The sequence below is a fragment of the Papio anubis genome, chromosome 8 (genome assembly GCF_008728515.1).
Source record: "Papio anubis isolate 15944 chromosome 8, Panubis1.0, whole genome shotgun sequence".
Taxonomy (NCBI): domain Eukaryota; kingdom Metazoa; phylum Chordata; class Mammalia; order Primates; family Cercopithecidae; genus Papio; species Papio anubis.
In genome coordinates this window covers 77,343,129-77,370,946 of record NC_044983.1, presented here as the reverse complement: position 1 = coordinate 77,370,946, position 27,818 = coordinate 77,343,129, and the positions used below count along the sequence as shown (strand labels likewise).

The 27,818-nt window shown below is 38.5% G+C and overlaps 1 protein-coding gene across 1 annotated transcript; it reads right to left on the bottom strand.

The window, feature by feature from the left end:
• CHMP4C (charged multivesicular body protein 4C) lies at nucleotides 1-27,818 on the bottom strand. Its single transcript, XM_003902915.4, has 5 exons — nucleotides 27,441-27,818; nucleotides 6,301-6,478; nucleotides 4,056-4,170; nucleotides 1,223-1,376; nucleotides 1-1,039 (listed from the first exon to the last, which is right to left on the bottom strand). The coding sequence occupies exons 1-5, from the start codon at nucleotides 27,628-27,630 to the stop codon at nucleotides 975-977; spliced, it is 702 nt and encodes a 233-aa protein (XP_003902964.2). The 5' UTR covers nucleotides 27,631-27,818; the 3' UTR covers nucleotides 1-974.

Below are 27,818 nucleotides of genomic sequence, written 5' to 3'. Positions count from 1 at the left end.
TTTTGTTCAATATACACTTTTAATTGCCAATATTTTTATGTATTTACAAGGAATATTCTGTAAAGTGTAAATAAATATACAAGAGAGCATCAAACAGAACAGAAACAACACTCATGCATTTATACACTGAAGCCATAACAGCATCATAACGGCCTGGGAGTGTTCACGTAGATCCCTAAGTGGCTAAATTACACCCAGGAGATTCTCACTCAGCAATGTAAGCTGTTAGTGCTTTCAGACATTTTGGGAAATGCATCCATTGCCCCATTCCAAGCTTAATTGGTATAATAAATGTCAATTAAAGCTCCTTTAAGATTTCAAACTGCAAAACTCAAGTGAAACTACTTATATAGAGACTCATGAAAGACTCCTCTACTAGAAGTTGCTCCCAAAAGAGACACAGTATATTTACATTTACCATGGGTACATGGATACACATCATTTGCATAGGAAATAACGTTATTTTTCCCAGCTATACTAAATGCATCTTTTTTTTTTTTTTTTTTTTAGACAGAATCTCCCTCTGTTGCCCAGTCTGGAGTGCAGTGGCATGATCTCAGCTCACTGCAACCTCCATCTCCTGGGCTCAAGCGATTCTCCTGCCTCAGCCTCCCAAGTAGCTAAGATTACAGGTGCCCACCACCATGTCCCGCTAATTGTTGTATTTTTAGTAGAGACGGGGTTTCTTCATGTTGGTCAGGCTGGACTCGAACTCCTGGACTCAAGTAATCCACCTGCCTCAGCCTCCCAAAGTGCTGGGATTACAGGCGTGAGACACCGTGCCCGGCCTCCATCACTGAGTATATGTATACAAATGACGCATTTTTTACTTTTACTTAGGAGGCTTAAAACACAATTATTCATTCAGTATAATTATAAAACACAGTCTTTGTTAACTTCTGAACTTGGCAAAAACATTTTTTGTATTTTTATCTACAGCTCATTAATTTACGTATCAAAAAATGCATTTTAGTTTAGGTAGCCCAAGCTGCCAATTGTTTGATATCATCATCCTCTTCTTCTGCCCTCCGGGAAGATGCTGGAACATAAAATAGATAAAAATTAGTAATTGGTGAGATTCACACTTTCAGCATAGAAAACAGTATGAATTACATATAAAAATGTGTTCAATATGAAATCAAAAACATGTGCTAAAAAGAATGGGCCTGGCTATCATTTTAGGCAACTATCTGACCACATGTAGTTGAGTTGGGTAACAGACCTGCTCGGGATCGACGTGCAGTGGAGGACATGCCTGGTTTTCTATCTGGCTGTGCTGGGAGAGAAGAGGAAGGCACATTTGGAAGGCGGATATTTGTCATCTTCTTATTTAATTCCTCCTGTTCCAATTCTTCAAGTTCTGCCATCAACTCATCCTGAACACAGGAGAAAGGAAGAATTACGAAGTTAACGTTTCAAGACGTGGGTTTCCTCAAACACAATAACAAGAACATCTGCTACCCAATTGATATGTGAGAACCCAGTGAAATGGAATATTTATTTTAAAACTAAGTCTTTTTTGCAACACTGAGCAATGATTAAAAAATGAATATTCTGGGTTGTGCAAATTTGTTGTAGTTAATCTTCTAATACTTCAGTAAACAGCCATTCAAGTAATTTGTGCTAGCTGAATATATAACCTCCCCACAGTTTCTGGGAAATTTACACCTTGCCTGTCATCTTTCCAATGTGTTCTTTTCTACTGTTTAGAATCCACAAAATGTTAATTGGTGGAAATAAATGCTTTTCTTCGGGCGAATGCTATAGAAAATAAAACAACAGGTATAGCAAAACCATAACGCACAGAGTAAAAAGAATCAAAGATACTATGGTTCTTTTATCAAATCACCAAAGCCAATATAAATTATGTTGTGCATTTGGGTTAAGAAAAGTTCAATTCAAGATAGGTATACCATATTTCTTTCTTTTAGCAATAGTCTGAGAGAGTCTGATTTAATCTTAAACTATTCTCTATTCCAAGAACTTTTGAGAGACAAGGCTAGTTTGAGACCTTAAAGATGTAAGTCACCTTATGCCAATTCTGAGATGACTCAGATAGTTCAGATCTCACTGGCTCCACAAGTCCTCAAGTGGAGTCTAACCCCTCTCAGAGAGCGTTTGGGAGTCACAACTAAACTTGTCATTGACAGAATTATGAGGTCGTCACTATTAGAAATGACTTGGGACACCTTATATTCAACCAAGTAGATTTTTCTTTCATGGAAGAATAACAAATGAGAGAATCATTCATTCATTATTCAACAAATTTATTGAGCACTGACTCCTGGACAGGTTTTGAACCCAGTGCTGGGATGCAAAGTTGAATCAACACTCCCTATATTCAAGGAGCTTACACTCAAATGTGGGAGGAAAGCACATAAACAAATAATTATCCAATATTAATGTGAGAGTATTGTGGGGAAAGAGTAAAGGGGAATGGGGAATGTGGGGAAAGAGAGAAGATATTTAAGCCAAACACAACATTTGATTAAGTCAGTGGGTATCAGAACTGCAGCAAACTAAAGATTGTCTGACCTCTATTAAATTCGCCTCATAAAAAGAAAAGAAAATATGAAGGTGTATAGCATTGGGCCGTATGAAATAGCACAGTCAATATAGTGGTGTACTTGATGGATCTCCACAGGCTATATGAATAAAATGGCATCAGAATGAATACCCTGGTGTCCTATTTCTGCTCACAAAACAATTAGGGACAAATACCATAAACATAGTAACGGCAAAACAAGCTATCCTATGCCGAATGTATGCCCAGAATTGCCAGTAATACGTCATCATTATCAACAGCAGCAGAAACATATTAATATTTTCTTTAGCAATATGTTAACAACAGAGCAATTGTCTCCTCCACCATTTTCATCTTTTAGGTACCAAACACTAAGACCATTGAGAAAAGAATTTTAGAACTTAAGATGTTTTGGAGATAATCCAGTGATCCAATAATCTTCATTATCATAGATAAGAAAACTAAGAGTTAGAAAAGTAAAAGGGACTTACACAAAGTTTTCAACAAATGATAGAGCCCAGATGTCCACACAAGCCCAGAGTCCTTTCCACCATATCATAATGTACTCATTAGATGCTTATTAGTCTACATCAGGAGTTGAAAAACTTTTTCTGTAAAGGCCCAAATAATAATATTGCAGGATTTGCAGGCTGCATGTTTTCTTCTACCCCATGGTCTCCTTTGTTGTCATCGTTTTCTACAACACTTTAAAATCGTGAAACCCATCCTGAGCTTATGGGATGTACAAAAACAGGTCATGGGAAGAATCTGGCCTGCAAGCCAAATTTTTGCTGACCCCTTGTCTACACCATTTTTAAAAGGTGTTGATACCCCATTCTCATTTTTGGGGATTCCATGGAACCAGGTCTTACTTGCTAAATGTACTATTTTTAATACCACATAGATGCAGGAAGTTGGATTCTTTGCCATGCTAATCCAAGCTTTGGAAATATTCCTAAATCTGTAGTAGTCCCACTTGTGTGTGCTTTGAGCAGAACAATTGAAATTCACAGTGCAGACATCATCATTATAATTATAGTCTGTCTGTATTATTGACTGATTAATCTAAATGGAATGTGTGTGTTAATAATGCCACTCCACATTTATTTGATTTCATAGTCTGAGTAATAAACAGAGGCAGCCTAACCTCTAATTTAACAGCTACAGAGCATGATACATCTGTTTCATGCAGAATGACAAAGTCTACTTTGTTTTACCCAGATGTGCGAGCACTCAGTTCCTTGTAATGGGGCTGTTTAGGCTTCAACCATTAAAAGTCACTAACTTTACATAATCACATGCTGTTCTTTCCTTAATAGCTGAAAACTTAACTAGGTGGCTGTTTGCCAAACTATATTAATCTTTCCTTTAAATCAGAGCTACTAACACTTTATTTTTCTCTTAAGAGAAGTATCTTTCTGAGAAATATCACTTGTTCTTTCAGTAGTAAAGGAAGCTGCCTACTGTATACGACGGGAACCTACTCTTTATAGCAGCCACAATCCTGCATTCTTCATATTGGCTTACGTACCTCATCAAAGTCATCACCAAATCCAACCCGTTGAGAAAATGCTTCTGAGATTTCTTGGGCGATATCCTGTTGCTCTGTGATCTCTTGCATCAAATCATCTATTTTGTTCAGATCCCTGGGAAATCATATTTTGTTGAACATTTTAGAACTTTAACTTATAATTATGAGTTTAGATACAATCCTATATTAAAAAGTTCATTTAATATAAGTTCTTAGTTATTTGAGTAGGATATATATTCCTGATGATATTTATAAACTTTAAAGGTAACTTATATTTTTAAAACTTAATAATCCATATATTACAAACATTAAGTAAATACCTATTACATTTGGAACTCACTAAAAATAAAAGTATTTTATAACTATCAGTATTTATAGACCCATTTTGAAATTTTGTCTGGTAGGGCATATGACAAATTTAAATACATGCTGCTGTGTATCAACTCTGCAGGAAACACTGCCACAGACCACCAGGACCACTGGAACCAAATGAGCTTTTGGCAGCTCTCAGGAGCCCCCATCTGACAGCAGCCCTTTGTTGAAGCTAAACGCTGGGTCTAGAGATCTATTTTCTGTAACACTTAGCAGTTCTGAGATCCTGGCTCCCTGAGGGTTTTCCCATAGCGGTGATGCCCTGAGAGGTTACTAAAGAGAGCAGGATTAAACTTATACAGCCCTCAGAAGAATCAGCAACTGCAGCAAATAAATCTAGGTGGCCACTGGCTCAGGATGGATAGCTGCTTTGAAGACATTTTCTAACACCTGAGCTTCACTGGCTGCTAAACACCCGCTTAAGCATCTCGGTGTCTACATGCCAGGTTCTGGAATGTTTCTATAGTAGCTTGTCTCTGAATAATTCCTCCAACTCTGAAACTAGGCCAAACAGATTGGATATAAGAGAATTGACAATGTCCCTCATTATTAAGTAGTCTAAATATCAAAAGTTTGATTCCTAGTGGAAGTAATTTTTTTGTGAGTTTCTCTGACTCTATAGGAGCTATTTTGACATATTTTCATGCAATAATCCAAAAGAATACTTTTACCTCCTTATGACCATCCCTTATCTCTAAACCTTATTATCCTATTTATAATAAATATAAAACAAATATATTTATTTCTAAAAGGAGTATGAAAAAATGTATCGCTAAACTTTGGGCCTGGGAACAAATTTTTCTCAAATGTAATACAATGGTATGATGCTGCCAAGCTGCCTGGAGAGAAAGGCTGATTTTGTAATACATTTTAGTATCCAAAAGCAATAGAGAATTTTGACTGTGATAATGAATCTAATATCTCCCTGAAGCTGTCAAAATGAAAGCTGATTGTTAATGAATTATTCAGAATAGAAAATGTTGGCAAGGTTGTCTTCACTGCCCCCGACTGCCACCTTTTTCACCTTTTCCCACTCTACGGAAATGTGTCTACATCTCTTAGGCACTCATTGCTCTTGTGCATCCTTGGCCCAGGTTCCACTATCATGTCCAGTATCAGGAAAGGATGAGGTCCCAGACATATTGCCCAGTGTGAATGTAAAGCAAATTGTGAATATTAATTATTGAGTGCTCACTTTGTGCCAGGAACTATACTAAGTGCATTATATCTAGTATCTCATCGAATCCCACAATAACCACGAGGTAAGTAAGTACTATTATCATCTCTAATTTACATATAAGGAAACTGAATAAGGTATAGTAATTTGCCCAAGGGATAGTCAGCAGTTGACCTGGGATTATAGCCCATAAAATTTGACCCCGAAATCCATGCTCATGACTGTTCTTCTGTGTCAGTGGTTCTCAGACACTAGTTAGCATCAGAATCACATGGACCCAAACACTTTGCAAGTTCAAGGAGCCTGGGCATCTGTGTTCTCTTTATTTATTCTCCACGTGATTCTGATTCCCTCCAAAGTTTGACAGCCACTATCCCATAGATCTAACACCCTCACACAGGTTGAAATTGAAGTCTTTTTTAAACTGTAGAATTAAAATATTTACAGGTACAGTTTCCAGCAATCATAAAGTAACTGGGAAACATTACAGGCAAAAATGAATGCCCTTTCTTTCTTCATGGTCTTTCTTGTTGTTGTTGCTATAACCTTTAATCTTTCTCTGAGACGTATTTTATTCAACATGTCAAAGAGCCTCAAATGAGTAAACCCATTCCTGCCAAAATCATCATATGGTTCCAAAAGTTCTTCCCAACACTGAGGGAATTTATGATTCAGGGGAAGACCAGAGTCACTCACATGTTTTCATGAACTGATTTCATCGCTTTTGCTGCAAAGCCCATGTTCCTCAACACCTCAGTGTTGGTGTGTGAGTTCTCCAGGGCTTCTCTCTGGAACTCAATGGTAGACAGTGTGCCATCAATCTGAGTGAGCTGTTTCTCGAACCTCTTCTTCCTCTTTAGTGCCTGTAATGCAGCTAAATAAGAGAGAAGCTACATTTATTAGGAAAGAGAAAGAGACACTAACTCAAGAGATGTTTGCTCAGCACCACTATGGACTTAGACCTGCTTGTACCTAAGGCCAATGAATATACCAAAATAAACCTGAGAAATGAATGACTCACATTGTCCTCTCAATTACCTACACCAACTAGTACCGTCTCCAATATTTTAATAGTCTTTTCTTCCAAAGATCTGGCAAGTGTAAGCAGATGGAAAGTCAGTTTTCCTATTCCAAAACATATGCCATAGAAATGTTTTGTCAATGTCAGATTTTAGAAAAAGGATAAAAATATGAGTAAAAATCACTCAATAGAAAAGCAAACCTTTAGAGAATGTAAAGACCTCAATGACAGTTGATTCTAGCTCCATTTTCTTAAAGGCAAGTTCATTGAGACCAGAGAAGTGAAGTGACTTGCTTAAAGGAAGACAGTGGCAGCTGGAACAAGAACTTAGAATGCTGAGCTGTATGTCTTGGTCTGAAATTATTTTGAGATGGCTATTGAGGTTACATCTAACTGTGAGCATCCATGAATTCAGCACTGCTAGAGTTGTATTCAAGGATCAGATGGCACAATGGTGAGAGAAAAGAACAGGGCCTTCAGAGAAATGATAACCAAATAATCTTCCCATTAACGTTTTAGTAAGATAACCTAACTTGCCTCACTCTGAAACCACGAAACAAGTAGAGCCCTCTTGACTGTGGCACCTTGGAAGGCAACCAAAAAAGGCCCTAAAATATATGTTTTCATAATGCATTTCAGGAGAGAGCGCGAAAAGAGCAGCAGCAGAATGTTAATACGGAAATAAGTGATAACTAAATGGAATTGGCAAAAGAACGCAAATGGTTTTATGGTTTCAGTGTAAAGCAGGTAAGTTATCACAACAGAGATTTTGGAGAGAACTCTCTCTTCTGTTTTGGCCCACTTATACTTGTAATTGCAACAGATTTGATTGATTCATTCCAGTGCTTTTTCTACAGTGCACAAAGGCTCATAGCCATTATACTTTCTTGGTGGATTTTTATTGTAATCAAGTATTACTCGCTATCCCATTCATTCTTTTTTGCCTTGAATTCCATTTTGTTTTATTAAGTTAATATGCCAGTTTTTTATTACAATTTGTCTGTAAAAATCTTTACATAGACCACTATTTCAAAATTGTTTTTATTCAATTTTATATAAAGACACCTATATTACTCTACATGAGTGTTTACTTTTTATGATTGTTTTTGACCCATTTAGATAGTCTCTGTTACTTAATGTAAGATTTTCACTCGGTCTTATTTATTGTAGTTAGTAACTGGTATGCTATCTAATACCATCTCTTTATTGTCATCTTTTTTGTGTTTTCTGTTTGTTATGCTTTTTGTTTTCTTTCTGCTTTCTTGTCTTTATATAGATTCATTAAATTTTCTTTGTTCATTTTTTCCCTTTAATTGTTGGACAATTGTATATACTGAATTTATTCTCTTAATGGATACCCTTAAGACACATATAATTAAACAAGTTTTCTTCTATGTTGAAAATTACTCAGTATCTCTAATTTATTGTTCCCAAATAAGATTCCCTTCCCACTCCAAACTCTGAAAGGTTTGACTGAATCTGCCATTTTATTAGTCCCTGATGATTCACATAGTTTTTTTTTTATTATACTTTCCAATGTTAAGGAAATCTTTCTTAACAATTGTCCTAAGCTTCATAGACACAATTTTAACAATCATTTATAAATTTCTTACTATTGCTTCTTGTATTCTATATTGTCCTCTTTCTTGGATTGCTTCTTTATTTTACTGGAGTAAAACTTACAGTATTACACTTTCCAGAAAAGGTACATAGATATAAATTATTTGAATGCCTGTAAGTCTGAATATGTCTTTATTTTGCCTCAAACTTGAGTGACAGTTTGGATTTTTACAGAATGCTAGGTTCAAAATATTTCAAAAGATTATCTTTGAATAGCTAACTTTTTAAAAGCTTGATAATAAAATTATTCTCATCCCTTTGCAGATAATCTCTTTTCTTATTTCCTCTCCAAAAATGTTAAAGACTTTCTTTTACACTTTGGAGTTACAAAATTTAACCAGTATGCATCTAGGTATGTGTCTTTTGTTTTTTGCTTTTTCCAACTGAGCATTCAGTGAGTATTTTCAATCTGAAGACTCAAATCTTCCTTCAGCTTGAAAAAATTGTATCCTATTATTTTTTTATCACTCCTTTCTCCCCTGTATTTCTGTCTACTCTCTTCTGAAATTTCTATTATTTTTATTTAATTATATATACAATTACACACACACCCTGAAAACATTGTTTTCTCTCTTTTGAAATGCCATAATATAAGACGAACATTGTGTTCTTTGGCTCTATCCTATATATTTTTTGTTTTGACACATGGAGTCACTCTGTCACTCGGGCTGGATGCAGTGGTACAATCACAGCTCACTGCAGCCTTGAATTCCTGGCTCAAGCAATCCTTCCAGAGTAACTGCAACTACAGGCACATGTCACCATACCCAGCTATTTTTTTAATATTTTTGTAGAGACAGGGTCTTGCTATACTGCCCAAGTTGGTCTCAAATTCCTGGCCTCAAGCAGTCCTACTCCCCTTGGCCTCCCAAAGTGTTGAGATTGCAGGTGTGAGCCACCACACCCAGCCCTCCTTGTCTTTTTGATCTATGTTCTGGGAGAATTCCTTGACTTTATTTTCAGATCACTAATTTAGTCTTCAGCAATATTCATTCTACTTTTTTACCTTTTTTATAAAAAAATTATGTTTCTAACTTCTAAAAACTTGTTCTTTAGTTGCTCATTTTTTAATGGCAGCCTATTCTTGTTTTATAGATGTAATTGCCTCTTTAATCTCCCTGAAGATACTAACACTAGTTTTATTTGTAACATATTTTATTTCTGACATTACCTCTGTTCTCCTGGGTTCCATTGTTTGTATTGCTTATCTTGATTCTTCTCTTTCATGCAATTACCTTTCCTCAAAATTCTTCTGATCTATTATAGGTTCATATTTATAAATATTATGACAGACTGGAAGAGTTCATTTAAGTGGCTGTGCATCTTGTCGTTATGTGAGAGTGTTTCCCCACAAGGCCTCTCTCCTAAAGGGAAGGTTGCCCATAGCTCTGTGTAAGAAAAAGGTGGGGCAGGTACACAAGCAGAGGATTACTACGGTTACCAAAGAAAGGCTTGCCTCTAGGTATGGGACATCTTTATTTTTCTTATAAGTGGTGACAGTCCTTCCTCACCCCTTCCTGCCCACTGTGGAGGTTTGGGGATCCTCAAGCTCTGCTCCAACTCCCTCTCCAGGTATAACACCACAATTTAAGTTCTTGATGAACAGCACTTACATTTTTTCTTTTTTTTTCATTTTTTCCTTGTTATATACAAACTTTTTTATAGAGGAAAATTTGTTTAATCTGTCTTTTAGGAAAGAACTGAAATAATTTTGTAAGTCAAATGGCTTAAAGTCCTTTTTACAACATCACACTCAACAGAGGCTTACCAATGAAAAGAATAAAATACTTAGGAATACAGCTAAACAGGGAGGTGAAAAATCACTACAAGGAGAATGTATTAATCAATTCCCCTGCTGCTATAAGGACATACTTGAGATTGGGTAATTTATACAGGAAAGAGGTTTAATTGACTAGCAGTTCTGCAGGGCTGGGGAGGCCTCAGGAAACTTACAATCATGGTGGAAGGGGAAACAAACACATCCTTCTTCACATGGCAGCCCAAAGGAGAAGAATGAGAGCCTAGCAAAGGGGGAAGCACTTTATAAAACCATCAGATCTTGTGAGAACTAACTCACTATCATGAGAATAGGATGGGGGAAACCATCCCCATGATTCAGTTATCTCAACCTGGTCCCTCATGACACATGGGGATTGTGGGGACTAGAATTCAAGATGAGATTTGGGTGGGGACACAGCCAAACCATATCATTCCACCCCGACCCCTCCCAAATTTCATGTCCTCACATTTCAAAACACAATCATGCCCTTCCAACAGACCCCAAAGTCTTAATTCATTCCAGCATTAACTTAAAAGTCCAAGTCCAAAGTCTCATCTGAGACAAGGCAAGTCCCTTCTGCCTATGAGCCTCTAAAATCAAAAGCAAGTTCAATGGGTGTAGAAGTATTGGGTAAATACACCTGTTCCAAATGGGAGAAATTAGCCAAAACAAAGGGGCTACAGGCCCCATGCAAGTCCAAAATACAATAGTGCAGTCATTAAACCTTAAAGTTCCAAAACGACCTTTTTTGACTCCATGTCTCACATCAAGTTATGCTGATGCAAAAGGTGGTCTACCACAGCCTTGGGAAGCTCCGCCCCTGGAGCTTTACAGGGTATAGCCCCATTTCTGGCTGCCTTCACACCTGGCATTGAGTGTCTGCGTCTTTTCCAGGCACACAGTGCAAGCTGTTGATGGATCTATCATTCTGGGGTGTGGAGAATGATGGCCCTGTTCTCAAAGCTCCACTAGACAGTGCCCTAGGGGGGACTCTGTGTGGGAGCTCCAGCCCCACATTTCCCTTCTGCACTGCCATAGCAGAGGTTCTCCATGAGGGCTCTGCCCCTGCAGCAAACTTCTCCCTGGACATCAGGTGTTTCCATACATCCTCTGAAACCTAGGCAGAGGTTCCCAAACCTCAATTCTTTACTTCTGCACACCTGCAGGCTCAACACCATGTGGAAGCTGCCAAGGCTTGGGGCTTGCACCCTCTGAAGCCATGGCCCAATCTGTACCTTGGGCCCTTTGATTCCCTTCCAGCCTCCTTGGCCCCTTTTAACTGGAGCAGCTGGGATGCAGGGCACCAAGTTCCTAGGCTGCACACAGCAGGGGGCCCTGGGTCAGGCTCAGGAAACCATTTTTCCCTCCTAGGCCTCCAGGCCTATGATGGGAGTGGCTGCCACAAAGGTGTCTGACATGCCCTGGAGACATTTTCACCATTGTCTTGGTGATTAACATGAGACTCCTCCTTACTTATGCACATCTCTGCAGCAAGCTTGAATTTCTCCTCAGAAAATGAGATTTTCTTTTCTATTACATCATCAGGCTGCAAATTTTCCAAACTTTTATGCTCTGCTTCCCCTTGAACACTTTGCCACTTAGAAATTCCCTCCACCAGATACTCTAAATCATGCTTTATGTGCATTATGTGATTTATCACATTTAATTCTCACAAGAATCCCAAGAGTAGATATTGGCCATTTTACAGAAATAAAATGAATAGATAGTAAGTGAATAAATTTGATAATTTTGCACATAGGACAAGGACAGCATGGTATAATGGAAAGAGTGTGGCCTTTTGACACCAGAGTGCGAATCCTTCTTCCATGACTTCACAGATGTGTGTTCTTGGGCAAGTCACATCCCTTCCTTGAGCTTTAGTTTGCTGTTCTGAAAATTGGGATTATATCAGGCTGGGTGATTATAAGAACTAGTGATAATTTATGGAAAACATCTTATACAGTCCCTGTGAATGGCAGGGATGTAGCAAGTAAATAAATAGTAGCAATTTATACAACATTCATAATTACTAAGGTTGCTTTTTTTTTTTTAGACAGTCTCGCTCTGTCACCAGGCTAGAGTGCAGTGGTGCACTCTTGGCTCACTGCAACCTCTGACTCCCTGGTTCAAGCAATTCTCCTGCCTCAGTCTCCCAAGTAGCTAGGACTACAGGCATGCACCACTATGCCCGGCTACTTTTTTGTATTTTTAGTAGAGACGGGGTGTCACTGTGTTAGACAGGATGGTCTCGATCTCCTGACCTCGTGATTCACCTGCCTCGGCCTCCCAAAGTGCTGGCATTACAGGCGTGATCCACCGTGCCCAGCCCTGAGCTTGCATATCTTATTTCTGAGACTACCACATAACAAATTACCCATTTGTTTTACCATACCTCATCACAATAGAAACATAATATTACAAAACATTTCTACATTTCAATAGGTACAGCCAACATTATTATTCAGCAGAGTAGCCTAAGAAGCTAAACTGCAAATATACATCTCCACCCAACATACCCGGAAGTGGAATGTTCAGAGTGCATGTCCTCCCTATCTTGTCAGGCTGGTTCAGTATCTATACATATTTGGAACCGAACTGGTACCCATCGACCCTAAGGCATCAAATTTTTTTTTTGAGCAATTTTTTAAGTTCTCCATTTAAAAAATGTCATATTTCTTAGTAAAAATTAATTTTAGATAATCTTCTGAAAATCTAGAAAAGCAATTTGGTATAAAGGGTGGAGCTCTGAAGCTCTAGACCTGTGTTTTAATTCTACCTAAACCACTTAATACCTGTGTGTAATAATCGTGATGCATGACCTGAACTCATCTTAAGTGACGTTCCCCCACCTGATTGACAAGAACAATTGTACCTAGAAGACAACAATAGAACATCATGCGCTAGAGTTGTTTACCTTCAAATCTAGGCTCCCTCATTCACAGGCAAGACTATGCGGTTTTACATAAGTTGCTTACTGAAAAATGGAGATATAACTCATTTGGTTGTTGAGAACTAAATGAAATAGCATTCATAAATTGTTTAGTGCAGTGGCACATAGTGAGTGATTACTAAATATTAGGGATCTTTATCATCATCATTTCCTTTGTAGGTTGTCAGAACCACATGGTGGGACTCTCATGGTATGACACTGAACCTCACTAATGACTAATGAAATTGTTAGTCATTAGTAATAATAAGTTCTGGTTTGGGCATAATTTTAAACACCTATGTTTAATATGGTTTCTGCCTTTCAAAATATTTTGGAAAAATTTTAAACTTCACCAACACTTGGGATCTCAATTTACACTGTAATTCCCATACCACACACTACATATTGGCCCAACCAGAGTCCCAAACTCAGAGGGAGCCAGGCAGGTAATGAAATTAAGTGAAGCATCTAGAAGGTCAGGGAAAAGGCCTTCTTTGTTTTTTCGCCTGTGAGAAAGAAAGAAAAAGAAATGTTTCTCTTCTATAAAAATAAAAACTAGTGTAATGGTGGCAATACAGAGCAACAGACACTGGCCTCAGTATAAGGGAGTCAAGAGGAAGAACTGGAGACCCCAGTGACCTGGGATCATAAACCTGATCTAATGGAAGCAGCACTGCTGGGATTCAGTGCCAGGCTGCCTTGTAGACCTGAAGTCCCAGCCTACCACATGTTTAAAAGAAGCAAGAAATCTGGATTTTCATGCAAAATTCCCCAATTTTTACATGCTATTTTAAATTTTTCTAAAAACCTGTGTGAATGAAACCGGTAACTTCTGCATGGCTGGATCAAAGCCTAGGATACTTGACATTTACTGTGATTTCTGCCTGGCACGTTAAGCTTCTCCCAAACATTAAGACAGGAGGCTTTTGTTTCAAATAGCCAAGAAGTGTGAGTCTCTCAGTGAGCTGTTTCTTATATGAAATGATGATGCCACTGATATGTCATGAGCCGGACAGGACTTAACCTTGTTCCCTAATAAACAATTTGGGAAAGAAGCAACTGTATATTTTCAAAGGCATGCAACAAGTGCTGCAAATCAAGCATTATTCCTGATTTGGCCTAAAAGGACATTTTCAGAGCTGTGAAATTTAACCTGTATAGAAGGTGTAGTTCAATCTTCCAAACTCCTGCTTTTAGGCAGCTGGTGAGACCTGGACAACATTCTTTCTAAGACAAAGGAATCTACTGTATTGCTCTGTGGTAGAGAAACAGCCAGGGTTTTTGTCTCCTTGCATAATAGTGATGTTCCTTCAGCAGTGGAGTTGCAAAACAATGTCCTTTATGTACTATTGCTAACAGGATACGTGAAGAGTCCTTACAGCAGCCCATTGGGGATTGGAACTAAAATGCAAAAATTACCCATTTGAACCAAAATTTAACTATTCCTATGCAACTCCAATATGCTGCCAAGGGAGGAAGGCTTTCAGTCACTTATGCCAAATAATTTCAACTAGCAGAAAAGAGTTTCAGTTTCATTGCTCATGTAATGTATAGGGCGTTTTGGTTTTAAAAGTCAACTTGTTCTTCATTCATTTGGGGTATATAAACGTCTGTATTGTTAATCCATTAGTCAGCACACAGGAAGAACCTTTTAGGAATCATTATATCTAGTGAACACAGACAAACCTGTTTTTGAAATATGAAACTGCATTATAGTAGCTCTTCTCTGTCCCAGGAATGATCTCTAGAGAAGGGCTAAAAGATGAGGCTCTGAAGAGTAAGCCCAGATATGAGAATGTTTAAGAGACATGTCACACATAATTGCTTATGTCATTTTTTGCTTTTAACTGGGAAGGCTCGTGATCATGTTTTATTTGAGGAACTTTAGTGTAAGCCCTGTTCTTACCCATATACAAATCACCTCATTAATTAAACAATACCTTCTATTTATGGCAATTGTTTTGGTTTTCAAAAAGCTCAATCTGAATAAGCATCATCATAGACATTTCCCAAATGAAATAAAAACAAAATATATCTGCTCAATGTTACAGGTTAAATTGAAAAGAACTGGGGGAATATTCGAAAATTTTAACACCCATGTGGCCAGAGGCGTCCTATTATGAATTTCACTGAACTTCTTTACTTTTAAAAAATACTCTGTATTCATTTATTTCAGTCACTTAACAAGCATGTATTAAAGATCTATGACATGCCTGGTACTGTGTTAGGCACTGGAGGGACAAAGAAATAAGGCTACAGTCTGAGAGAGAGACAAAATATGAAATGGGCAATCACCTATTCATCATTCAGCAAGCATTTATCCAGCACCTATTATGCTATAGGCACTGTTCCTAGGGATACTGACATGTGTAAGTTACATTCTTCACCTCAAGTAGTAGAGAAGATGTAGAGGAGAATAAGAAGATAGATGTACAAGGTGCAATGGGTACGCAGAATAATTTACAGGCTCTCTTGGGAGGGTTAGGGAAGGCTTCGCAGAAATCGCTGTAGCAGTAACCTTGTTCAACAGGCCTTACTCGGTGAGCAGTTCTATTTACATTACCGTTTCTTTTCATATATGGAAAGAAATATGGTTACATGTCTTCTATGTAGATAAAGTTCCCGGTGACTGTCTACATGTATACTCAACACACTGGTAAATAAAGAACATGAATGATAAAAAGGTATTACACGACAGGTTCCTTCCATTCCCCAACCCTTTCTCCTACTACAAATCTCATACCAATGAAAAGTTTCTGACTGAGATATATTAGAAATTAGGAACTATAAACCTTAAATATAGAGCACGTCTTCGTTTTAAAGATTTGCACTCCAGCTTGCCACAGCAGCTGAATCTTGTATGTAACCTCCATATTTCTGGAGGTCTCATCAATATTAAATGTCACATGGAGGGTAAATAGCAATCTAGAAGAAGACCAACACACAACAGTGATATATAGGATTATATAATGCTAAAGCAGATGCCTGAGAAAGCAGTAAAAAGGAATGAGATTTCAGAAAGTAAATAAGAGATATTATAAGGGCATTTGGAAGTTCAATACTGCTATAAGCAAGCTAGTAACTTTGGACTGAATTTCGTGTTTAAAAAAGGTGATTGATTAATACTATAAAGTATAAAAGAGGAGAAAAATAGGCTGGATGATCAGTGCCCTCTCTCTTCTCCAGAGAGATAGCAAATGGGCAAAGGAAACTAAGGTTATTTTCCAGCAGAAATGATGCTCCTCATTCTAAAGAGCTTGAGGTTGTTTTTGAAGATGAGGCATTTCTTGCTACCAGGATATCATGCAAGAGAATATGAAAAAAGGTAAATCTGAGAAGGGAAGTTCATGATCTAAAAGTGCCTTGAGTTGTCAAAAAAGGAAGATATACTTGCATAATAGACTTATTTTAAATACTCACTGAAATTCTCATCTCTTATAATTAATTGCTTCAGAAGTCAATTGCTGGGCAAGAGAAATTAACATGTTCGACGAACATACCAATACATTAATTAAAATCTATTTGATATTCTTTGTGAAAACCCAATTAATTGTTTGATACCAGTCAGAATATATAACTAATTGAATAAATGAGTTTTTTATTTGCTGCTAATGTTATTAATAACCCCACAAATTGGTAAACTTTGTGGGCCTGTTATCATCTAGAATATTTTTTAAGTATAAATATGAAACCAGCAAATTTTAACAGAAAAAAAACAGAAATAGCTGATTATGCTTAATTTTACAAAGTCGATGTGTGTACCTACAGATGTCATTTATTATATATAATATATATATTTAATATGGTTCTATTATCTACTTGTAAAAATGTATTCCTTAGTCATATGATGCAGCAATATTTCATAGTACTGTGCCTGTGGCTTGCAGGTGCTCTACCACCTGAAGTTCAAGAACCAGAAAACTGTATTCCTTTAGCCCCTTTCAGGTCTCACTGTCTGGTTTCTATGACTATTCCTTTGAGACCCTAAGGTCAAAAAATCTTTAAAAATATATAGTTCCTCAAGTTGACTGTTAGTATTGGAAATTCTTTAAGAATAGATTCACCTTGAAATTGGTGATGAACTATACTATTCTTTAATGTTTTCAAATACAAGTAACACCAACAAATCAATATAGTTTTCATAAATAAACATTTTCAAACTGCTCACAAAATAATAAAGCATAGGCTCTTATATATGGGGTCTTTGAAATACTTGCAAATTAATTGACCACGATCATAATTTTTTTCTATAGTTAACACAGTAGAAGTTTTGAGTTACAGTAATATCTTTGTTCCAACTCCAAGGTTATATTTGCTTTCACTTTATACATATTAAATATAGGGAAAGAAATGATAATGTAAATAGCACTGCTAAGCAAGCAAGGCCTGTTGAACAACGTTACCACTACAGCAAATGAGACGCGCCCAGTATGACTATATAGCATATAACACCATGTGATAGAGCCAAAAAGATTCACTAAGACTTCATATTTAAATAAAGAATAAAATGTCCAAAGTGTTTGTTAAATATTTAGTTGCGTAATTTTACTCCTCCAAATTTCCATCTAGGCTAAACATACACATGTAAACTTTATTTCATTTAAGCGAGATAGTTGAAATTGAATTTTAATTTTTAAATCAAGAGTTTAACTTTTAATGCAAGGCTTCCCAACTGTTAACAGAAAATGACCTACTTTTCCTTGCCTGTAATTTTAAAATTACCATTCTCATTTGCTTGCTTTTTGGGGGCTTGTCTTATTTTGCAAGTAGTGATTACAGTGTTGGTATTTTAAGTCACTAGATTCATACATTGGGGAAGAGATGATGGAGGCTGTGCAGAGCAATAGTAGTGGGGCCTTCTAGCTACCTGGAAATTCCTACAAATTAGAAATACCTGAAAAAAGGGCTTAGCAGTGGTTAGAAGAGCCATTGGTCTAGGTATAATAGCTCTTACTGCTTTAAACCATGATCTTAGAAGCTTTGGATAGGGTCCTAAATATTTCCAACAAGCAATTCCCTATCAGTACCAGCTGCTTGAAGTAAAGAATCAAAATGTCTAGTACAGGAAAAGTCAATTATTCAAAGAGTGGCATACTGTGTGTTTCATATTTAATCCAGACTTTTGTTTGTTTGAGTTTTTAAATTTTATTTTTTCTTCTTCTGCAAACTTTTAAACTAACTGTGTATTTGTTAAAACTTCTATCAAATGGCCGGGCGCAGTGGCTCACGCCTGTAATCCCAGCACTTTGGGAGGCTGAGGCGGGCAGATCATGAGGTCAGGAGATCGAGACCATCCTGTCTAACACGGTGAAACCCCATCTGTACTAAAAATACAAAAAATTAGCCAGGTGTGGCGGTGGGCGCCTATAGTCCCAGCTACTCAGGAGGCTGAGGCAGGAGAATGGCATGAACCCAGGAGGCAGAGCTTGCAGTGAGCTGAGATCACGCCACTGCACTCCAGCCTGGGTGACAGAGCGAGACTCCGTCTCAAAAAAACAAAACAAAACAAAAACGAAACTAGTTAAGTTTACTAAAACAGATTGAGAATGTGATATTTAAAAATAAATTAACATCATCTGTATATTTTAAGTTTTGTGATAATTTTATTCCTTAAAAGTACAAATAGATTCACATGTACTTAGGCATAGTACAAAAAATGAATGCCAAAATAGATAATTCTTACCCATTCCAAAGCTGACCCCCAAAGCCAAACCTTATAATTTTTATTTAACTGAGTATTAGATCCCTTGTCTTACTTATCACTGGTTAGAGTACCTGGTACTTTTCTGTTATCTTAAAAAAATCACCTGAAATAAGTAGTCCTAAATACCGAGAAATAAACTAGTTGTACTAAGCACATGTCTAGGTAAGCTCATAGTACTCTCTTGCCATAATTCCTTGAAACTGTGTAAATCCCATTACTTTGGCATAATCATGGTGTTAGCAATACCTTTTCTAACTTATTCTACTTTATTTTGGCTGACTCAATAAACTGCAAAATAGTATAAATGAAGGGAATTTTATTATTTGCTTGATGTAAATATTTCCCCAAATGTAGTGCTTTTCATCCTTGTGGAATTTAAATGAGTAATAATAATAAATGTTTAAATATTTACAATACTGCTCCAAATTCATGAAAAAAACTAGATGTAATGTTATATAACATAAGAAACAGTAGCAATTGCTCTTCTAGAAGTTGCTACAATCCATCAGCAAACTGTGTCACACACACTAAAAGCAAAATTCTAGAACAAAAATACTGCAGTTTCTGAGGAGTTAGAAGATGATGATTACTCTAAGCCAATATGAGTTCACAGCTATGAAAAATACCCAAATAATTTCATAGGCTTCTTTTCTTTTGGTTGCTGGATACTGACTCAAGGAAAAACCGTAGACCATCCACTAGCCTCCAAACATTACACACTTCAAAATCACCCAGTCTTTGAATACCAAGATCCTGAACCTTATTCCAGATCCCTCCAGGCAGAATCTCCTGGTGTGGCATTTTTTAAAAGCTCTCCAGAGAATCTGATGAAGGTAAGATACTCTCAGTTCAGAAGCCAACATTTGTGAACCCCAGGTGCGTAAATACAGTTCAGTTTTAGGAATATTATTCACAAGGAATATTGAGGGCATTGCTGAATAAAAGAGAAAAAGCTGGAGAAATAAGATGATAAGGACTAGAAATGTGGGTCAGGTGTATTTATCGCTAGATGAACACCTGAATTCATTGAGTGTTGATCTGTTGAACTGGGATTACGCCTTAGCTCTGGGGGTTCCCAAACCCTGGTTCGTGTCCTGTTGGGAACTGGGCTGCAAAGCGGGAAATGAGCGGCAGGCCAGCGAGCCTTATGGCCTGAGCTCCACATTCTGTTACAAGAGCAGCGGCATTACATTCTCAAAGGAGCAGAACCCTATTGTGAACTGCGCATGCGAGCATCTAGGTTGTGCACTTCTTATGATAATCCAATACCTGACGATCTGAGGTGGAACAGTTTAATTTCAAAACCATCCCCTCTACCCCCAAACAGCCATGGATGAATTGTCTTCCATGAAACTGGTCCCTGGTGCCAAAAGGGTTGGGGACTGCCGCCTCAGCTGATGAAACATGGTTGCTATCATGCAAAGGCCATCCTGAAATGCAGCCTCTGGTGGCATGCCAAGGTTCTGTCCTTGGTTCTGTTTTATTCAATGTTTTAACAACGACTTCCACAACAACAATAGAGGCTGCAGATCAAATTTGTGGCTAACTTAACTCAAAGAAATAGCTTGCATATAAGACAATAACATTGGAATTAAAATCTTAATTCTAAAACAACTAAAAATAAGAGGATATTTAATAGAAATAAATGTCAAATACTAAATGCAGTTGAACATATTGATTTCCATGGAAGAGTAACTTGGCTGAGAGTTTTAACTCTTTCCACATCCACTGGGAAAAAAGCGAGTGAAATGGGTATCTGAAAAATCATATTCAAATTGAGACTGTATTAACAGAACAAAAGAAATAACAAGCCCAGGCCACTCTGTGCTGGCCAGTACCTAAGTGTGCAAGTGCAGTGTTGGTCTATATTGGATCCTTGCAACAGCTCAGAGAAGAGAGGGAGGTAGTGGGGAAGCTCAAAGTTTAAAACAACAGTTTAAGTGAAGAGGGTCCCCGGGGCTAGGTGCCCATGTCTCAGGTCTCCCCACTGTGGGGTGAAAGCCCAAGTGGAGCCTCTGGTAAGGGAGGGAAATTAGGGATGAAGGTTGAGGGGAGGATCATGTTTCCACTGATCTATCTTTTCCAGGAGAGGGGTAGTTGATTGGGAGTAAGATCTGGCCTAGGTATTGGTTGTTAATGCCCCAGGGATAAGAGTTTTTTTCATTCGTTGGTTTTTGTTTTGTTTTGCTTTTTTCCCCAGGCCCTAGAATACTGAGTATGATACAAAATAATCAGACAATCAAAGGCACACAAAACAAGGTATTTTAATGCCTGGTTCTAATTTGAATACTGGATAAGTCTGAGACAGGGTAAAAGCCGTCTCTACTAAAAATACAAAAAAAAAAAAAATAGCTGGGCATGGTGGCACGCACCTGTAGTCCCAGCTACTCAGGAGGCTGAGACAGGAGAATCACTTGAACCCAAGAGGCAGAGGTTGCAGTGAGCCGAGATCATGCCACTGTACTCCAGCCTGGTGATAGAACAAGACTCCGTCTCAAAAAGAAAAAAAAAAGAATAAGCAGAGGGAAAGGTGGAAAGATATTTCATCCAATTATCTGAGTGATGATGGAGGAAGGGAGAAACAATACAAATGGGTGAGGAAGAAAACAGAATAAATAGAGAGTAATCCCTTCCAGTTTAACAGCTCATTGAATAATACTTCATAGATTCTCAAATTGGGGAGCAGTCATTGAGTTAATTGTTCAAAGTCCAGATTTCTGGACCCTATAGTTAACCTACTAAATTAGAATCTTTAGTGAATACTTATGAGTGAAATATAGAAGGAATTCTGATGCAGGTGATCTGAGTACCACATTTTAAGAGACTGTCTTAAGAATGGAGGTTACTAGGTAAGTTAAATCTCCCAAGGGAACTTCCAACAATCTCTTGCAGTCTATGGCTGTGTTGTTTAACCTGAGCCATGGTTTTGTTATCACTAGTTTGACATTCAACTAACTAGCTGACTCTCTTTACACAGATGTCCTTCTGATCTGCAGTGTCTGAGGACTACAAAGTTGAGTTCTATGACAACTATAATAAAAAGCAAAATTAAGAGACTGAGGAGGTTCTTCCCACGAGCTAAAAGTAGGATTATGCACACTCCTTCTCTCCAAGGAAGATCAAGTCCACATCATGACTCTGAAAGCAAATTCATCCTTACCAATACAGCCCAGGCTTCAAAGTGAGAGCGCTTATTCAATAGAGGACTCTGTACTGGAGACTCACTTCACCAAATGGACACCTGATGAAGAGATAGAACAGCCTCCGAACCCAATTTTCACTGGAATCATGTGTAATGACACTAAGTAGGGGTTTTGGCCATATTTGCTTTCTCTCCATCTCAACCCTTAATCCTAATCAGCCCACAAATAACCCCAGACTAGATCCACTCATTTTCACATATTTACATATTTGGAGTTGCTGCTAAGCCTGGGATAAGGCAAGCAACAGAGCTAGGACTAGGATGAGAGGGAAAAAGAGGCATGTAGGGTGCAAACTGCAAGGAGGCACTCACTCTCAGGGTCACACAATTGTGTCCTAGGCATCTCACCTGCCTCATCCTTGACCTGCCCCTAGTGAGAAAACCTCAGCACGGTAAGGGGTCATTGAGGAGGGTGGAAAAGGTAGGCAAGGAACAGGAGACTTGAAGAATTGATTGCTGTCATCAAATATGTAAAAGGCCTTCATAGGACAGATGAAGTAGATTTATTTGATGGTATTCCAGAAGACAAAATTTGACCAAAAACTGGGCCAAGTACAGCTTTTTAAAATGTAATTAGTTTATACTAAGAGCTAATGTTTATAAAGCACTGCACTAAATGCTTTACCCAATAATGTCATTCATCCCCATAACTCCAAGGATTTATGTCATCGTTGCCATTATGCAGATAAGGAAACAGGATTAGACAAGCGAAATTATTGATCTAGGGTCATTGAGCTACTAAGTGGCCGGCGGGGATGGAAATCAAACGTAGGACTTTATTTGGCTGTCTGCTTTGAAGCCCAGGCTCTTAACTACAACACCAAGATACTTTCTATTAAATGTGCAAAAAAATAGATAGGGATATTATATTTAAGCAAAAAATAAATAAATAAATAAAGTTGGAATAGTGACCTGTAAGGTGTGTATTGCCAGATCAGTGTGGCAGGAGAGTTCTACAGTGTGCTGAGATATTGATACCCTTTAGACCCTGAGGTCAGAAGCACTGGTATAGCAACAGATCTTGTTTTTCCACCTCATTAACATTCCTATGGATTTAGGCTCCCCATCCTTAACCCTGGCCCACAGGTCAGAATCAGGTGGGGGCCCTTTAAAAAAAAATAGATGCCTGATCCCCACTCCAGTCAATTATATCAGAATAAATCGGGGTGGGCCCCATGCATCCAGGTGACTTTAAGATACAGTGCTGAGAAGAAGTAGAACAAAAATTAAATAATATATTAAAAGTTTGCTTTTCCACACAGTAGATTGCTACCTATAAAGCAAGAATTATAGCATAGTAATCTAAATAAACTGCATTCAAGAATCTCTGGCCTCCTAGAGTTTTTAACCAAATTATAACTCAAGCTCCAACTGTTACTCTTTTGGATCGATAGAGCCTTGGATAGTAAGTGTTGCAAAATCAATTTGTTCATGTTTACTCAGGTTCTTTTTGGTGGATGATGATGATAACTGCCAAACAAATTTGAAGGGAGGAGAATTAGCTACCCCTGTACTACCTTGCTATGAGTTATAATGAAAGCAAATTTCAGACTAAATTCTGCATATACATTATTAAACAACATACACTGGCAAGCATATAACAATAATTTGCCAACCTGTCCCATGAGCTCAATGAAGTCCCAACTCTAGGTACTTTTAGATGCTCCCATTCACCCTGCATGAAAGGCTCACTGAGGAAGACAGCAACTTTCTCTGGTAGGTGCTGTGCTCTGTTAGAGGTGCACTCCATCAGAAACCCACCTAAACTAAAGACTGAACACTGCATTGATTTGAGATCTAGTTTCAGACACCATTCTAGTGTTAAGTTAATTATACACCTAGTAGATTCACGTCTGGTTCATACCTGGGGGTGGGGTGGCGAGGGTATTGGAAGTGTCTCTAAACTGTTTTAGCAATCCACATATTTAAAATACCTAGAATTTCACCAGTGAGGCCAGGCCCAGTGGCTCTTGTCAGCAATTTGGGAGGCTGAGGCAGGAGAATCGTTTGAGCCCAGGAGTATGAGACCAGCCTGGGCAACATAGGGAGACCTCACCCATACAAAAAAAAAAAAAAAATTAAATAGCTGGGTGTGGTAGTGCATGCCTGTGGTGCTAGCTACTCAGAAAGCTGAAGTGGAAGGATCAATTGGGTCCCAGAGGTCAAGGCTGCAGTGAGCCCTGATCACACCGCTGCAACCCACCCTAAGTGACAAAGCGAGACTCTGTCTCAAAAAAAATTCACCAGTGAGATCCCATTTCTAACATTTATCTATTTACTTATTATTTATTTATTTATTTACTGAGACATAGTCTGACTCTGTCACCCAGGCTGGAGTGCAATGGTGCCATCTCTGCTCACTGCAACCTCCACCTCCCAGGTTCAAGCAATTCTTTTGCCTCAGCCTCTCAAGTAGCTGGGATTACAGACATGCGCGACCACATCCGGCTAATTTTGTACTTTTAGTAGAGATGGGGTTTCACCATGTTGGCCAGCCTGGTCTCAAACTCCTGACCTCAAGTAATGTGCCCACCTCAGCCCCTCAGAGTGCTGAGATTACAGGAATGAGCCACCATGTCCTGCCCCATTTCTAACATTTATTATGCTAATTAAAAGTTTTTCATTTTACCAGTCAAACTCATTTTGACATTTAGAATGCTGTCAAAGCTTCTGTTGTTGTAGAGAAATTGATCTTTGAAGAATCTGAAGTGGCTAGGAGTGTGGCCTTTTCTGGTATAATGCTAGCTGGCCATTCAGAGAATATATTAGCTGACCAGCTATCTCTAATAATAAACTTCAATTACACATAAATTATGTCACCCTGATTATCATTTAAATTACAGCCATTCTAACAACGGCATTGTGTCACACAGGGACCATTTAGTACTAAGTATATCAGGTTTTATTTTACTATTTTATATCACTTGGTGCCTAATAGAAGACAGTAACTGTGTATGCAAAGTTATGAAGTATATGAAGTTATCCGGTTTATTTGGAAGGTACTGATACTGAGCGTGTTACCAATGCATGGGCCTAAGATTGAATTCTTTCCATAGCTTAGATTACAGATGACCTCATGCTAATCAGCCTCTTCTTACTCCTAGAGTCACTCTAGAAGCTCTGGGAGTTTCCAGACACTAACACCAGTGAAGCTTCTGAGGACAAAGTTAATGACTTTTCTATTAAAAATTAGGGCTGGGCGCAGTGGCTCACACCTGTAATCCCAGCACTTTGGGAGACAGAGGCAGGAGAATCACTTGAGGTCCAGAGTCTGAGACCAGCTTGGCCAACATGGTGAAACCCCATCTCTATTAATAATACAAAATTTAGCTGGGCGTGGTGGTGCATGCCTGTAATCCCAGCTCCTTGGGAAGCTGAGGCAGGAGAATCACTTGAACCCAGGAGGTGGAAGCTGCAGTGACCTGAGATCGTGCCACTGTACTACAGCCTGGGCGACAGAGTAAGATCGTGTCTCAAAAAAAAAAAGAAAAAAAAACCCAAGTTATTTGCTCTTCATACTTGCATCTATAACTTTCTTGATTTAAGGAAGTTAGATTGATAGTCTTGGTTAGCACTGTCTTTAAACTTTTTGTCTTTATTCATAAAGTCAAATTGAGATCATTTTTTGTGCATTGCCTATTGAAGGGTACTTCTGAAAAAAAATCAATAAAACCCATATTATTTTGCACTCTGTCTTTGAAAGCAAATTTACATTTTTACCACTTCCTAAAAGGAAATGGTCAATTTTTCAGATTTTTAAAACCAATGTTGGCCAGGCACTGTGGCTCATGCTTGTAATCCTAGCCCTTTGAGAGGCCAAGCTAGGTGGATCACCTGAGGTCGGGAGTTCGAGACCCATCTCACCAACACGGAGAAAACCCGTCTCTACTAAAAATATAAAATTAGCTGGGTGTGGTGGCACATGCCTGTAATCCCAGCTACTCGGAAGGCTGAGGCAGGAGAATCGCTTGAATCTGGGAGGCAGAGGTTGCAGTGAGCCGAGATCGCGCCATTGCACTCCAGCCTGGGCAACAAGAGTTAAACTCTGTCTCAAAACAACAACCACTACCAATATTTGCTGAGCAACCATGGTAGACAAAGCTATACACAGATCCAAATAGATGGCAAAGGGAAGAAAACCCTTGACAGACGCTAAACAAATGTCAGAGTGTGTATCAAACTGAAGAGGAAGGGCCAAGTTACAAAATGACCAACAACATTTTTAGCAAGCCATAATGACATGGTCTTTCTTTAGAAATTGCCATTGAATAACTTCCCAGAATATTTTCAGACACAAAGTAAAAGTAGAAATCAGTACTTACCTCTAAAACAGGCTATAATATGGGCAAAAGTTATACGCAATAAAACAGCCTTTTTATTGTTGGTAGTAAGTAGGCATAAATACAGCTGTCACACTTTTACGGGAAGAGGCAGAGTTCTCAAGGTCAGCTCCTTGAGACATCCTTCCTTTCCTGCATTAAACAGTGGCAGCATCCTGTAGCCAAATCCTTGAGCCAAAATCTTCCCAAGGTTTCATTATGACTAAAGAAGCCCAACTTGAGGATGCAAATATTTGGGTTTGGTGGTAAACAGAGTCCTATATTGCCACTTCCTTTTCTGGGTCTGCCATTAACCTGTATTACAAGTGCAAATCACTTCAACTTCTCACTGAGTTTTTATCTGTGCCACAGGTGTTGTTTAGTGGTATTCCTATAGAAGGAGCTGTATACTGAAGCAATCAATTAACTCTGGCAAAGAACAGGTGTTCAAGGTGCAACAGGAACATTAAGAATTATTATTAACTCAAAGTCTCTTGTGTGTGCCAAAAGTCAGTGATAGGAAATTTAATATTTAATTCCTCTTTTTTTTTTAAGACTTCAACTGCCGAACATCCAACTAAAGCTTTCCACAGCTGAAGAGCAAGGTAAACCACAATGCGCTAGAATATGCTTTGCTGAAGATTTACGTGCAAGTTAAAATGTGTAATTTAATATACAAACATACAGCAGAAAACTTGATAGTTAGTGTTGGAGTCAGCAAGGCTGGCCTAGAAAAAGCTGAACCAGGAGCAAAATTTACAGGGGTGCAAAAACACTCAGTAATCAAGACAGATAATATTTTAATGCAATATTTTTAAAATTCAAAATTAATATTAAAAAATCCACGATGAACAAATCATCACATTATAAAAAATAGTCTTAAACAAAGAAGTGCTGTACATAACAATATAAGACCTAGAGGCAAATAAAAAAAACAATACCAATCCTATCTTTATTTAAAATTTTGATATTTTCTTCATCATTTCTTTCTTGGCATTGGTTCTGAGTCCTTTAGGTATTGCATTAAAGTATTGTTCATCTTGATTACTGAGATTTTTAGCGGCCGCTTACATTTTGCCATAAGTGCCAGCGTCTAGCTCAGCTCACCCTAGTCAGGGCCCTAAGAGTCAGTACCAGTTCCTAGAAAAGACTGCAAGAGCAAACCCGGCCATCTGGGGACCTCAGTGGTGTGGGCCGATTGTCCCCAAGGGAAGGGCTAAAGGCAGATGGGCTCCTGCCTGTGGGCCAGATCCCAGCCTACCTCGCTTATTCTGCGTGCCGTGCTTCTTGGCCAGGGCGATTTCTCTTTGGATTCGATTTTCCAGGTACTCTTGTTTCTTGCCCAGCATCTCCTCAGTCTCCCGAAGTCGGACCAGGGCCTCCTGGGGACTGGGAGCGGCTCGGCTCTTAGAAGAGCCGCCCCCTTTAAAGAACTTGCCCAACTTGCTCATTGCTGTGGAGTTAGGAGGGAGAGCGATCCCGGGGACTTGTCGGGAGCTCCCCCGGGCCGTGCCGAGGGGACAGGTGAGCAAAGCAGTCCTCTCGGGGACCCAGACCGGAAAGGCGGCGCTCCTGGGAATCAACAAGTCGTCCTGGACAGGTGACACACACTCCAGGGCATTTCCTGGCTGCCAACTCG

Coding starts and splice junctions, on each gene's coding strand:
- CHMP4C (XM_003902915.4), bottom strand. CDS start 27,630: ATGAGCAAGTTGGGCAAGTTCTTTAAAGGGGGCGGCTCTTCTAAGAGC. Junction 4,171..6,300: donor AAATCAGTTCATGAAAACAT/GTGAGTGACTCT, acceptor ATGATTTCCCAG/GGATCTGAACAAAATAGATG. Junction 1,377..4,055: donor TTGGTGATGACTTTGATGAG/GTACGTAAGCCA, acceptor TCCTGTGTTCAG/GATGAGTTGATGGCAGAACT.